General features: G+C 40.6%; 1 protein-coding gene across 2 annotated transcripts in view; it reads right to left on the bottom strand.

Moving 5' to 3' along the window:
* The window catches only part of LOC139141336 (prolyl 3-hydroxylase 1-like), a 328,430-nt gene extending 312,767 nt beyond the window's left edge, over positions 1-15,663 (bottom strand). For both annotated transcript variants that reach the window (XM_070710968.1, XM_070710969.1), the window contains exon 1: positions 14,698-15,663. In XM_070710968.1, the coding sequence (XP_070567069.1) occupies positions 14,698-15,153 (456 nt within the window). In that variant the 5' untranslated portion in view covers positions 15,154-15,663. The remainder of the gene's footprint in view (positions 1-14,697) is intronic.
* Between the last annotated feature and the right edge of the window lie 585 nt (positions 15,664-16,248).

Raw genomic sequence — 16,248 nt, 5'->3', positions numbered from 1 at the left:
TAATCTCCTTCAAGGTATAACGATAACGCTGACAGTTATCCGGACCGTTAAAACAAAAAGAAAATAATAACTCACGCAGTGCAGTGGTTAGAAGGCCGTGTTTTCACTAAAATTTCAGACTTTTCCTAGTATAATGTTACCTCACAGTTTTCTCTTATACAAAGATCATATTTCAGGGGTCATGAATATGAAATAATCACAAAATTGCTAAAATTGACCAACGAACCTGAGTCACTACCTTAAATCAGGTAAGTACGCATTCTTAGTGACCTCATGCGTAGGGCATACGCATGGTACAAAAAACTACCGGAAACACTGTAAATAGGAATAACACACTAAACTTTCTCAGCATTCAATTGAGTACAGGTACCAAATGCCAGAGTTTAGGGGCAATCAGAACCCAGTTTTTACCTACTCCTGGTAGCTGTCCTGCAAGATGCCACAATTTTCTGTGTAGTTCCTGCAGTCTTTCAGGTACTCTGTAGTTCAAAGTTAACTGTAGTTCAAAGTTAACTGCTATTGTGCAAACACAGGCTTCCACATTTCCAACACAAAGTTACTGCAGTTACTGTTTTCACCATTTCTTGCACTATGTATGCGCTCAGTGCAGCTAATTTGTATGCGAAAGAATCACCTTACAGCAGAGCTGCTGCAACTTGTTGTATTGTTGCACAGTTCCTGCACAAAGCTACCGCACAGTTACTGTTTCCATCGTTTCTTGCACCTGTGCGGCAGCAACTAATTTGCATGCGAAAAAATCATCTTACAGCAGAGCTGCTGCAACGTGCTGTATATTGCTGCACAGTTCCTGCACAAAGCTGCCGCACAGTTACGGTTTCCATTTCTTGCATCTGTGCAGCAGCAGCTAATTTGCATACGAAAAAATCGCCTTACAGTTGAGTTACAGTAATTCTCTGTTACACTAGTGCCGCATCTGTGCAGGAGCTCTGTCAGGGGTAGGAATGAAATTTAATGCGGGGAATAGAAACCACCCTGTTGACCACTGAAAACCAACGGTGGACCTGAAAAATCCTGCGGTTGACAACTGAATCCCATTGCGGACCATGGAAAACCACACAGTAGACCACTAAAATAGTGCTCATTGGCCAGTTGAGGGCGTTTTTTCAAGATGGCGACGTTTAAAGATCGCAGTACCTCCATGCTCAGTAACTTATTTATCACTGATAAACTACTTTTCGGAAGAAAATCAATATTTCAAATATGCCCCATCCAATGAAAAAAAGTTTCGAGAATACTCTGGTCAAGTTTCTTTTTTTTCTTTTCTGAATTCTGTTTTACTCAAAAGAAAATCGAATTCTTGTGATGAAAATGACCCCGTCTCCATAATCCAAGTCCTGTGTGCATGTATTGAGACGGGCGAACTGTATCATAGCAAAGTCTACAAATTATGTCATCTCGTCACTCTCCGGCTCACGTCATCAGCCTCAGAAAACTCCTATGGTGGACAGTCGGTACTTATCGTCTGACAGCAAGCTTATAGCCAAATTACTCGCCAAAGATTTTTGCAGGATTTTTGTAGTATGAGGGTTTCCTTATGTTGTGTAGGAATAATTACAGAGCCCAGTAAAAAATGCAGAGAACTACACATACTAAACTTCCTTGACCACTCATCATTTCACTTTTTCTTTTGTTCATATTTCTCGGATATTTTGTCTGCACAATATTTTGCTACTTAAGATACGACTTTAAGTATTTAAAATTTGTCTGATTTGAGTTAGTTTTTGGGTTTAACTGGAGTAACCTGCTATGATAATTTTATTGTGTGACAAATAATATCAAAATTGAATACTCTTTTTCCACAGGATCATCTTTTGATAGCAGGTACAGGAGAAGAAGTTCCCGTCACAAACCATGTGATATTTCTGCTTTTGATGAACCAGCAATAGGTGTAACTGATGTGAGAGTCTACCACAAACTTAATATGAGGGAAAATAATTGAATTGATTAGACTTTTGAATCCAGAGTGGCAGCACAGTTTTGAGAGCCACAAATAGTTTGCTAGTCTATTATCTATCCCATAATTTTTAAAGTCCCAGCAACTACCGCCATGTTTATTTTTTCACTGTTTTTGCCATGCTTGTCAGTTGCAAATTCTTGTTCTACTGCAAAAACATGTTGAAACAACCACTGTTTACCTTGTTAACACCATCTCCCCTGGTGTAAGATGCATTGTTGTTTTGTACATTTTAAATCTAGTCCAGAGCTGAGACTAGATTTGGCTGTCAACTATAAAAATGCAGTTTACCCATACAGGCTGAGTGGGCATGCTGAAGCATGTGTATTTCACCATGCTTTTAGGGACGATGTCAATAGTTCTGTTTGATAAAAAAGTTAATTCTTTAAGTTTTGCTCCACCCAAACCCCCTTTTTAACTTTGTCAGTGCTTCTCATTATTTCCTTATTGTGACAACTCCATTCACACTTAAAACATAACCAGGAAAGAAAACTACGGTACACTATCACACATATATGATATTGATTTATAATATATCCCCAATATTCCAATAAAAACACATTCATTTCTGTTCATTTCAGAGTTTACTTGGATCTTGATTGTTATTTCCCTGCTAATGGAACAAAATATGTAATTTAAAGAATTCTCGACCAACTCAAACTCTTACATTGATTTTGTCTGATGGAAAACTTTATGGGATCAACCCCCCAAAACTTAAAGAATTAAGATTTTTATTAGACATTGAACTATTGACGTGGTCCCTTACCATGCTTTATTTACCAACATAGTGTCTTTCTCCCCTTTTGCATGCAAGTCATGCCAGAATCATCCATTTCCACTAGCCGTCGACTTTTCAGGGACAGAACTGTTTTGGGGTACTTCACATTCCTTCTGATAGATAGCTGTTTGTTGTTACCCTTATGTCATCATTGAATTATTGTGGCATGTTGTCATTCTAAAAAATGCCATGCTACAGACTATGCAGGCAATAGAAAATACTTGCTTATTACATGAGGCTGATTTGTATACTGTAATTAATGGAAATGTGATGTAAAGTGCAAGAAAAGCTTCTTTTTCTGCAATAAAACAGCCACTGCTGACTGACCGTATTTCTGTATGTGTATAAATGTGTGTGTGTGTGTTGGCAATGATACAGTGATGATAGGTATGGTACGGTATATCTCGTTTTGAAGGATATGATAATTTCACTTAAAGCGCAGTGGTCGTCGCACTGCGCATGCTCCTAAGGGGGTCCCCCCCCTATTGTCAACATATCCAAGAATGCCGCACTATACGTTACGGGTTGATTATAATGTTTGCGATATTGCCGCTTGTTAAAATGGCGGCTGATCTGTCACAAGCATACCAACTTACCAAATCTAGTAATTACACGCTGGATTGAGATCACATTTGATCATGATTTTCTTGAATCAGTTGAATTGGGCTCAGCTACTGTTATCGCTCGAGCCATGGAGCTAAACACTTAACTGTATGCGTGTATATGCCAACAGACTATCAATGACCGGGCTATAGTCTATGACATCGCTAGCAAGAACAAGAGCTTTCATTTCAAGAGGCCCAACGGGAGTACAATTGACAATAACGCAAGCTGCAGAAATCTACAGCTGGCAGAGCAATGCCCGCTGCAGCAAGAAGCATATGTTCCGTGGTCTGCATGAACACCCGTGTCAAGAGAACCGGGTATATGGGGCGCTACACTCGGCTGTGGAGAATCCAACTCCACTACGAAGTTTACCCCGTTGGGGGATGCAAACGAGAATTCCGAGCACAGCTATCAAGTCAAGCGAAGGACCTTTCATAGGTCTTCTTGCTATGTGGGGGGTTATCTCATTTGAAAGGGGATTCAGACCTACCCGGCAATCAGGAGGTACAACAACGAAGTTTCCGTAGCACCGGTAGGCCAACACTAGCTAGCGGTTGGATCACTGCCATGACCGTGCACAGGATCTCTCGATATGTCCATATGTGTAGCCGTGCAATTTTCCTGCCAAATGCCGCGAAAACCCGCTTGTTTTGTCTGTTGTTTCCTGTCATTTGACTATTTCTTGCAACGTATTACTTGAAGAAGTTAGAAATGGTGATCAACAGTGGGTCGTGGGCCAAGTCGTCACGGGGCCGGTAGGTTGTGGGACCGGATTCTCTTTCTTATATCCGTGTACGTCAACGCGGTGACCGTCTCCCTTATCAAAGCAACAGCATCTCCCGTGCCCTGCTCTGGCTTGCCGATCATGCTCTTGAGTATTAATTTTGTGTTAGGCGTTGTGCTTGTTGCTAGTCTACATATATATACAATGTTGATCATTTTAGTGATGTATTTTTACTGTACTGTACATAGCATTGTGTACAACCAGCGTGACCGCGCGCGATCAAACCCATTTGTTCACTGTGACTGGGTGCAGTAAACTCAGCGACATAATGTGCCGAGTGTAGTGTCTCAATGTTCGTAGCCTTACATGAGTTTATAAATAGAAATACACCACTGAAGTTCGTTTCCGATCTTAATATTTTACTATTGCATGATGTTGAGTCTTACAAAGGCGTTAACAAAGTGGGGGACCGCTCTCATCTCACTCAGATTGAAGTTGAGAAGACTTATGTTTACAAAAATTTATGTTTATCAACAAATATCACGCACGCGCAGCACGACGACCACTGTGCTTTAAAGGGTATTTTATTTATTATTTTTAAAAAAAGTTTGAAACATATAGTCTTTAGACAAGTATTGGTTGATCAACTGTTCTTCAACATACCTGAAAGGCACAAAAAAAGAAAAAATACCGTCAAGGACAGTGTGCTCACATTCAGTTTGAATTGGTCCATTCATGAAATATTTAAACCAGGAAAACAAGAATGACAAAAGCAAATATGGGTCTGCAACTTAGGTACTGGAAGTCATCTTTAGGAACATACATATCAACTTCTATAGCAATAGGACAAGCAGATCCCATATACATAAGCAAATGGCAACAAAAAATTAGCCAGAAAAGGTTTGACAAAAAGAAAAGGTTTATAGAGTTGGGAAAATATTAAGAGTGGGAACAAAATGTACCAGGGATCTGGTAAAAAGTAATGCTACCTCATCAATCTTCTAGACCCTAACCCCCTCCTGAATATCAAATGTTCCATCCCTTTGTTGATCATATTTACATAAGGCCAGATGGCAGGAAATGTATTTACAACCTTGGGATTTTTTAATTAATACTCTGAGTGCTATCATTCGAATGTAAACAGCACTTAAATTGGTTACAGATAGTGAAATGCCTTCCTTTGTGGGGGTGATTACGACATCTGGAATTATCCTGGATCCAAATTTCTCACCAGTTCTTGTGTGTCTTACATGGAAATGTTGCAAAAATTGATCCACAATGAAAAACTTTACCTCAGCCATGTTTTCTGGATCAAATTTTACTATAAATCGATACCAAATATGACAAAATTATGTTCACAGCCTTTGAAACTGTCTCACAACATATTCTTGGTTAGTGTAGGTCATTTAAGTTCACAAACTGAGAAAATTACCTAAAATATACAAATTTGGGGGTTTCCCAACACTCTGAGCAGAAAATTTATCTAATAACATCCCTCGGGACTTTTGTACCAAATTACAAAGCTATCAGACAAGTAATTTTGAGAACAAGTTTTCTTGACCAAAAATGACAAAATTGTCTTAAAAATACAAATTTGTATATTTCAGGACAACTTCAACATATCTAACTATTGTCATCCCTGGACATCTGTACACCAAATATAAAAGCTGTCTGTCCAGGGACTTTAAAAAGAAAATATTTTTTATGATTTTTAGACCAAAAATGACAAAAATTGCCCCAAAAGAGTAATTTTTCCAATTTTGTCTTAATTTCAACAAATTAGAAGGGTAACACCCTTGCAAACATCCAACCCAAATTTGAGAGAAACTGGGCTGGCGGTTTCCAGAGAAGAATAATTTTTACTTAAAATCAAGAAAATATCTAAAAAATTCAGCAAAAATACAAAATTCAAGATATCTTCACGATATACACAAAACTGTATAAGGTCTACCTAAGGTACTTGGATACTAATTTTCATAGCAATCAAACCAGCGGTTCTTGAGTTATTGATTTTTGACCATTTTCACATTTTTAAGCTCATTTGCATAATTTGGGCACTGCAAACTTCATTTGAACAAAATCCCATCTACAGCCCAGGATGCATCCACAGACCAAACACCGCACTAAAAAGAGCAGCGGTTCGTGAGTTTTTGAAGTTGACGGACATACTGTACGTACTTACATACATACATACATACATACATACATACATACACACATACATACATACAGACGCCACAGACTTCAGCTTATATGATAACCTCACATTGGTATAACCAAATGTGAGCTAAAAAATATATATCAGTGACATTAACAGTCTATAGAAAATGCACACTGTCCCAGAAAGGGACAAATATATAACTTCGTTATTATAATAAAACACCATCCTTATTGTTTGGAATACTCTTTCACCATGTTTACTGTGACAGCCATTTCTGCTATCATTTTCAATTAAACGCAAAAGTCCCCAACAAAAGGGGGATTATGGTAAGACTATGCAGATGTGAAAAAGCCACGCTACGGGTAAGAAGCACTCGATTTGCTCCGAGATTTCCAGAAATTCGACGTGTGAAGGGCGTTAATTTCCGTCCAATCTCATACATGACGCCTGTGAATGTATAGCGACTGCCTTTATGTCGAAAAAACGTTGAAAAACACTGTTATTTAATACAGAGAACGCATATTTTCACAAAGCGTGGGTCCAGAATGTCCATTTGACCTCTGTTCTAAATGTTAATGTATGCTGCCAATCATGATTACTCAAATTCAAATTGCGGCCTGGGCGATCTTGATCCCTGCCGAGCAAAATTAACAAAGCGTACTGACTTATCACTAAAATCACCGTTATGTACCCAGTGTTGGAAACTGGCCACAATATTTGCCAGACATCAGGACTGGTAACTTTCAAAACTTGCCTGTCCTGCCAGAAAGTTGCCTGTCCTGAATTTTTGACAAATCCATTCATTCAAAAAACACAAAACCATTATGTACTTCAAACTGTAAACAAGTTTAACATGAGTATTAACTGTGATCTTACAAACAAACTGTTCTGAATTCCACTGTTTGAAATGAATTCTAATCCGGACTTGAATACAAAATTTCTACAATAACAATGCTGATAACACTCAGATTAATTAATTAGTTAATTCAAACACACTTTGCCCATATCGCTCAAACAGTTCAAAGATTTCACGATAGCGGTTTTAACAACGGGGAAACAATTTTTTTTTATCTTTATCGTATAAAACCAAGATGCCATCTGTCATCGAATTGGTACTACAATTAACCAAACTGAAAAGATTGCTGAGCAATACAGAAAACATCATCTGTCAAAGAAAATCAAAAAGTGGGAGAGCTGCCATATACGTAATCAAAGTTGGCGGCATGAATTAAATAAACCAATACTGTCCTCAGACCAAACCGATTTTAAAGGCCGTTTACAGCAAATATTGTTAACAAGACCATAAAACCTGGGAATGGCTAAACACAGAGAAACAAGATTTATTTCTCGAAGCAGCCCTTCACAACATGCTTTTCAAACACCGGAAAGCAGGCACCAATATCGACCCGAAATCTATTACAAAGTCCACGAAAAATTGAGTCACAAAACTAAAAGTTCGGATAATCGATTTAAATGCCTAAAACAAACTAATCGTTGACAGATTAGTACAGCATTTACTGTTAACATAACGAGCACTAGCAACGCTCGAAATATGCCCTAAAACAAAAATCATTATAAGCGTCCAGAAACTCCGGTCGATGCTGGGTCATGTTAATTATAATATGACACTACACACCGGATCGCTCACTATAGAGTCAGTCAATAGTGGCTAACTCTCTCAATAACGAAGCTGGCTTCTCCTCCTCGAGGACCAAGATGACTTCATCACACAACCAAGCGGATGGGGTACAAAACAAGAGAGCGACTGATGAAGGAACCCCATTTTTGGTTCTGAAACACCGTTAAGACGAATCACTCAACCAACAAACCGGTTTACCGGGGACACAAATCATATGACTAGGGTCAAAGCACTATCGATTCACCGGTGTCTCGCCATGTATTCCACACAAAATAAATGCAATGATCCTTTTATTCACCATATCGTAATACTACGCAATCTTGGTAGAGCCGATGTGTGGAGTTGCCCTCATTTTCCTTTATATCCTTTATATCTTTATATTTATAGCACTGGCTGATATCGCGCAAATCTCGCTTAGTGTGAGATTTACTAGTATGAGCGACTTCCTGTTTACCCGTGTTTACATGTCTCGCTTGCATCGCGTTCCGGCGTCACACAGTTGCACAGTTTCAGTAGCATAAACGCGTCGAAGTCGGACGTATTGGTATACTACATTGCATTTATTTTACACAACATCTAGAAGCAGCTGATCGATGAGATTACTGGGTATGCCGTATGGGCTACTATCGAGAGCCCGATGCACGGACGTGGAAGTACAATTTTCCTCCCGTCCGACTGAAAAGTTACCCGTCTCGGACGGGAGGACGGGCGGTAGTTTCCAACGCTGATGTACCTAAACATACGCATACACAGCCACATACAACGTACACGATAAGACACATATAATGAACACACAAGAAACGGCATTTTCTTTCGCTACTGACACCATGTCTCTGCTGAAGTTCGTTACGTCCGCCAAACGTAGCGCAACGCCTGACGAAAACACCGACCCAGCTCAGAAGAAGGCCAGAGTCTCTATTGAAGAGAAGTCGAAGTCACCCCGTAGCCGCCAAGCTACCACGTTTCGCTTGGAGTGGTTGACTGGCCGTGAGAGTTGGCTGTACTACCTTCCTGGTGACGGTATGTACTGTAAATTCTGCCAGAAATTCAACAACAACCTTACGACCGCGACACATGGAACAAAACGCCGTGCAAGCGACTGAGACTCGGCAGCATCAAAGAACATGAACAGACCGCAGCACATCAAGACGCGATGAAGCGTGAACTTTCGGCTGTAACATCTCAGAACATTGCTGAAGTACTACAGCCCGAAGTTAACAACGACGCGATCTCATCGGCATTCAAAGTCTTGTACTTTTTAGCCAAGCGAAGAATTCCCCACACCACGAACTTTGAACCTGTACTAGACCTACTGACGCAACTCGGTTTATCCGTGAAAGATGATCTCCGCGTTAGTAAAAGTGCTACGTACTGCAGCGACAAGTCGATTCAAGAAATGCTCTCTAGGTATTCTGTCATCGGTGCTCGAGAGTGATACGATTGAAGAAATGAAGAATTCGGACTTTTACTCTATTATGCTAGACGAAACGACTGATGTCAGCATCAGCGAGCAGTTGACTCTGAACTGTAGATATTTAGACGCGACCGGTAATTTATCAGTGAAGTTCTTGAAACTTATTGAACCACTGAAACCAGATACCGACAATGAACAGAGCGTGACATTCGGGGCAGAAACCATCACTCGGCACGTAACGAAGTTTTTGGAAGAGAATCACCTTGACTACAACAGACTGGTGGGTATCGGCGCCGATGGGGCAGCAGTTATGACGGGCAAGAAATCAGGAGTGGTTCGACGCTAACAAGATTCAGCGAAGTCGGCGATTGGTGTACACTGCCTGGCCCACAGACTTCAACTTGCTTCGTCTCAAGCGGCATGCGATGTACCTTACATGAAGCGGTTTACTTCGATATTGCGGCAGTTTTATGACTTCTACCGCAACAGCGCAGTTCGCATGGCCGGACTTCACGCGATCCAGACAACACTGAATGAGAAACTGTTAAAACCGCTCGAGCCCTCGTCGACAAGATGGTTAAGTTTAGAAATTTGTGTCACCCGTCTCAAGGACACTTTCGTTAGCGTTATGCTGAGCCTGGACAGAGAGGGTGAAGAACGCGGCGACGCCCAAGCTGTTGGTTTGCAGAACCTGATGTCGTCATGGCGATTTATTGCTACAATGTTGCTGATGTGCGACCTTCTCCCACATGTAAACAAGTTATCCAGGGCACTCCAGGCCAGCGAATTTGAACACAGCACCTCGAAGCCATTGATCGCGTCCACCACCATATCAACGTTAGCGGCGATGAAGACTACCGACGGCGCTAATTTGCAGCAACTAACCAAATTTGTCACCGGCCTTGAACAGAAAGACATTAATGTGAAGAAACGCAGTGATGACAACGATTTCTTTCGGACCCAGATCAGAGAACGATACATCGACATGCTGGTTAACAATATCGCGCTTCGGTTTCCGGAAGTCGATGCTGGTGTACTCGGACTCTTCCACGTCTTGGATCCGCACAGCTTACGCAGTTCTACTGAGCCGTCATACGGAAATGATGCCGTGAAGCAGTTGTATCATCACTTTTTGCGTGCCGAAAATCAACTTAACAACGAAGAAGATGCTGTCAACGAATGGACTAGCTTCAAGAAGTACGCAGAAGACACGCTACTGAAGCAGACAGATTTGAAACCCGGTGTCATCGTCGACTTGCTGTGTACTACCCGGCCTTTGCAGTCCATGTTTCCAGTGATCACCCAACTCGCCAGAATTTATCGCGTGCTACCGTGTCACACCGCAGACTCTGAGAGAACTTTTTCGCAGATGAAACTGATCAAAACTTTGCCTCGTAATCGCCTGAACCAGTCCAGCTTAGACAGCCTTGTACGCATTGCAGTTGATGGCCCTCCTGTCAACAGCTACAACTACACTTCCGCCGTCAAAGTCTGGGCAGAGAAGAAACACCGCCGCATTTATTCCAAGTAAAATACTGATGATGAGCTGTTTGGTGTGTTCATTCGAAGAACTATTGAACTCTAAACATTCTGACACGTCAATGTTTTCAGTCATTTGCTTTACTGAGATCAGATACCTGTAAATTCAATCGTTTACAAGCATACATTTGCACGGCCGATTTTCTCACAATTTCTCGGAAACACAACAGTTCTGAATTTATTCTAATTGCATTTATTTCACTTCATTTCATAAACCTTCTGAGAAAAATTCAACCCATCTGCTCATTTTATCTTTATCAGACTGTATGTCTATGCCAGTGTATTATGTTTGATTCAGTGCCTGTGTAAATTTTTGTTACTCTGTTACTGCTGAATAGTATTAAAAGTAAATAAATAGTGAAATCAAAGCTGAGTTGTCTTCTTTGTCCTTTTATTCGGAGCAATAAAAATTGAAAACATTAAACCTGTTTGATTTACTTGCTTTGGTAAAGGTACCCAAACCACAGTCCCTCCAAAAATCAAGATGTGGAAATGAATATTTAAATCTGATGAATATTAATTAGATCATGAATATTAATGAGCGACCAGCAGTCAAAAATGACTTGGCAGAACCCTGGGAGTGATTGGTGGTCTTGAAAAAAACGTTTTGTATGTGTTCCTGTAAAAAGTTATGAACATTGAGAGTCTTCACACGTCGTTTTGAAGGCAATCAAAATATTTCTTCCTTCAGGCATCGAAACTGAATCTTTTCACTCACATTTTGAGGAAGTTACCTTTGGCATTGTGACAAGTTTGGTCATTGTTTATGTCAGTTGATTCAATTCAGTTGAGCTGAGTGGAATTGAAATTTCAGTGTCGGTTACATCGTTACCACTGTTACTGGCTACGTCAACATTGTGTTGTAGATCGATCATCCATACTCGACTCGAGCGGCCATTCTGTTTCATAACTTCCTATCCTATACATGTATTTCTATTGCATGCCACAGCGGTCATCGCATCGCTGTCTATCGAACCACAAAACGACTGTGATTTGAATTCAGTAAATTTTGATTGGATTTGAACTCACAACGTACGGCATACAGTCACCTTAGTAGCAAAGAAATCACAGTCAAGGAAGGTCTGTCGACCAGATACAGCCCCTCGACCACTCCACAAACCCTAGTTATAATGTAGTCTCGAATTGTGTGAACCCTACACACTTCCGTAATATTCAGGCAGAGGTGATAATCAATAGTTCCTGGTGTAAAAGATAGTTTATGTTTCTCTGATAAGCCAACGACTAAGCAAGTGTTTAACCATCCCCCCAGTGTTTGCCAACAACCAACGTCACTACGACGTTGCCTATTGTGCGCCCACAGCGCTGGACTTTCCTCTTTAGAGGGACAAAGTTGCTCTTCTTGACATAATTTCAGTTATTTTAGTTTATTTTGAAATATTATTGATGTTGTTCTGCGCACTGAACCACTTGTTACAGTTCAACTCTAACCCAGTGCATGGTTATGTGAATCTCCTATAAAACATTTTTGGTGTATACCAAAAATTAAATTATGGTAAAATCATACATTAAGTCCATATACAAGGTGTGATTTGATTTGTGGCAACCGGCGATTGAGCCCTTTTCAATTAGCAGAACAATACAAATTATATTTCACAAAAAACTGAAATAATCAAAATAATGTCAAAAATGGGTGACTTTGTCCCTTTAAAGTGTGTCTTCAAGTTTTCAAATCCAACCAGGGACAGCAGTTGTAGCTTTTGAAGAATTTTCGGTATATTTGCTCACTGTACATATGTCAGTTTCTTTTTCAACTCCATAAAACAAGTGGAACTGTCTTGTATTCATAGCCACAGCAATTTAAATCGTCTTATTGGGAACATTTTTACTGTTCATAAACAAAGTTAAGTCTAGACTTCAATTCAATCAACTACCTAACAATCATGATCACTCCACAAACGTTTGTTTAGTGACCATGCTAACAGTGCACTTTTAACGTTTTCATAAATATTGTGTTCTCAAGCCAACCACTCAGTATTTCGATACATTTCAGGGAGTGAGACACTGCACTGAAGCAAATACACAGAAGAAAAGCATAAGAATCTAGACATAAACGCCAGTTAATTAATAAAGTGTGTATATTATTGCTCGGCCATGCTTTCGCCTTTTCGGAAGTTTGGAAATGTCAATGTCATATAAACAGTGCACTGTAATTGACACAACTGACAGTTGTTCAGCTAGCAAGTGACTGTGAATTGGTCCCATAGAAAATGTGTCGCTATTCTGCACAAGAATTTGAATTTATTCGTAGTAAAACAGAGTTAGTAAATGAAACTTTACCTGGGTATCCTCGAAACATTTCGCCATTGGATAGAGTATATTTGAAATATTGATTTTCGTCTGAAAAGTAGTTTATCGATGATAAATTCCTTACTGAGCGTGGAGGTACTGCGATCTTCAAACGTCGCCATCTTGAAAAAAACGCCCTCGGGTGGCCAATGAGCACTATTTTAGTGGTCTACTGTGTGGTTTTCCATGGTCCGCAATGGGAATCAGTTGTCAACCGCGGCCACCGTTGGTTTTCAGTGGTCAACAGGTTGGTTTTTATTCCCAACCCCTATTTCATTCCTACCCCTGTCTGTGCAGCAGTCTAAAAATTTTCATAAGGTCTACTGTGTGGTTTTCCATGGTCCGCAATGGGAATCAGTTGTCAACCGCGGCCACCGTTGGTTTTCAGTGGTCAACAGGTTGGTTTTTATTCCCAACCCCTATTTCATTCCTACCCCTGTCTGTGCAGCAGTCTAAAAATTTTCATAAGGGAGCAGTTTGAATTCATTAAAACTGCCGATGCGCCCATTTCCTTTGTTGGCCGAAGCTACGTTTTTGATCAATGTCCTACTCTCACACTCAAAATCTGACATTGTTTGAGTACGATAGCATTTTACAGATGTTCATGAACTGGTGAAGCATGAATCTTTGCCAAATAAATCCCTCCAGTTCAACAAAACTGTGCTTTTTACAGCCTCTTTCACGTTGTATGACCTCTGCCATTCAAATTACCTATGCACCCCCTGCGGAGAAGGATTCCTTTTATATCCTTGGTCGGCCTTTAAGGTCAGCACACTCACCATTGTACTGAGCTTTGGTGCCATTGCAAGCTTCATAATCATATTACCTTGGCTAATTGACCAATTTATAAGTACTGCACAATCGCTGCACACACACATTCATGTGTACATGTATACAGACATAGAGACCCAGCCGACTATTACCATGTAAGCTCTTTTTAGTATATATACATATATCACATGTGAGCTGAAATCAACCTTGGTAAACTTCCCCTTAAAGGTAGAACGCACCTCGGGACAGATATTCAGACTCTAAAACTTTTACAATTCTCTTCTGATATACCATATGCGGGCATTCATTTTAAAGCTCTTGGTGAAAGAAAACTTTTCAACAGCTTAGTTTTTCGAAATTCGAAAATTTTCATTTTCCTCCATAGAGTTAAAACAGGGATGGCAGCCATTTTGAATTTCTCATATCGGTAAATCTTGGGTAATTTGTTTCTCTAGTACCACGGTGACCCCCTATTTTTATTCTTGATTTTGAAAATATTAAGAGAATGATTGAAAGTCCCTTGAGGAAAGTTAGAGCAAAAGTTTAAGTCTTTCACTTTAGAGGTGCACACTACCTTAATAATAGTGCCACGTATTGCTTCCGGTATGTATGTTGTCCTGCTATTCACCTTCAAGTTGTCTGTGTGCGCGCATGCTGCCGTACTTTATCATCATATAAATCTGCCATTGAAGTGGCTGCTATGCTAGGGTTCCCATGCTCACTGGTTGCATCAATGTGATAATACTGAATGCCCCAAAAATATTAACAAATAATTGACGATACCTGAAAGTACGCTAGTTGAAGATACGCGTATGGGACCCTTTGCAGAAAATTTTTCGTCACGTCTTCGCTAATTCTCTCGGGGCGTGCTTGCAGCTTTTCGTCCTTGCATTTCTTAAGACACTCTGCTTTCTTGAATACGCGGTCGAAAAACATCAGATCTGGATCGTCATTACCGGCCGAATCTAAACTCGATATGTTTCTGTTACACTGTAATCGACAATTGGTCAACACAGAGCGGTATAGCTTGAACTCATTTAGTGCATTTTCAAGACTTTCAATACACGTCTGCCAATCTTCTGAAGAATACGCTTGAATACCTTGTGAGTATAACTCGTCGTACGTTAAAGGATACTGTCCATTAGTAAGAAGGACGAGAGATATAAACGTTAATGAGAAAGCGAGCACCATTGCGTAAATCTGCTCGACGGTATGAGAAATAAGATGGAGATGTAGCATAGACAGGGTTCAGGATGATAAACAGACTTGACCTGTAGCCTGTACCTCGTCCGGCTTGGCTTGGTTTGGGCAAACAGTTCCTGTCGCCTCAATTTGCATGCGTGACCTTTTGACCTGTGAGAGGATGCGCGGCCGCCTACACGAGTATATAGAGGAAGCGATTTGTGTACATGGTCTCTCCAGAACCGTGGCTGAAAACCGGGGCTATAAAGCAGCACTAACATTATATTGTCTATTTTTTACATCCATGGACCTATCCACAGTTACGTGTGGTTCGATACATAGCGGCCGCCGCGTGGTATACATCGTGCCACAGGCTCTAGAGTCAATGCAGGCGAACCGCTAGCCGTCACTGATACAATAATATGACAGAACTCCATGACCTTGCCTTGAAGTTTGTGTGGTACGGAAGTTATTTTCGGGCTTTACGAGCGCTGTGATTACTCAATTTGTCAGTGAGTCCCGTCGCTCAGAAAAAAACGGGCTAGCAATTGATCTAACTCAGGTGGTGGAATGTTCAGAACTTCGCAAGTTTCTTCTGTCATAGTGTGAAGCCATTCCTTGAAAACTGCCACTTCGCGTTTTGTTTTCATTTTCGTGTTTTGGTTTTTCTGCGCTCCAACTTGGACGTCGACATCAGCTGTGTTGACACGGGCACATCTCCCTGTGCTCGCAGTCCCAGACGGCACTGTCAACGACGCTACCGTCGCGTCGCGTTGTCATTAAAAAATACTTGTTTCTCCGTGTCACAAGGTGTTTCCATTGTGTCTCCGTAATAAAATTCAATTTCAAAATGATCAACATATTCGCAATTTTTCCAGTCGTAATGCTGGTCCTCAATCGAGCTGGTTTCAATATACAACAGACGACAGTTTTTACCAAAGTACAAGATGCTTCGCTGAAATAGTTCCCGATTATGGTTTGTTTGAGCTTGATGTGCTACCAAAATTATTGAGAAGTGGATATGCCAGAGCACACCCACACCCCCAAGGCACTTCTATTGAAATTTCACATCAGAGTTCACGTTTTCCTGATTTTGTCCGCTTGATCTTTGACCCACATTGACATATTTCAAGTGATTGCCTCGCTTGAAAC

Source organism: Ptychodera flava, chromosome 9 (genome assembly GCF_041260155.1).
Source record: "Ptychodera flava strain L36383 chromosome 9, AS_Pfla_20210202, whole genome shotgun sequence".
Classification (NCBI taxonomy): Eukaryota; Metazoa; Hemichordata; class Enteropneusta; family Ptychoderidae; genus Ptychodera; species Ptychodera flava.
This window is presented reverse-complemented; position numbering and strand designations above follow the sequence as displayed.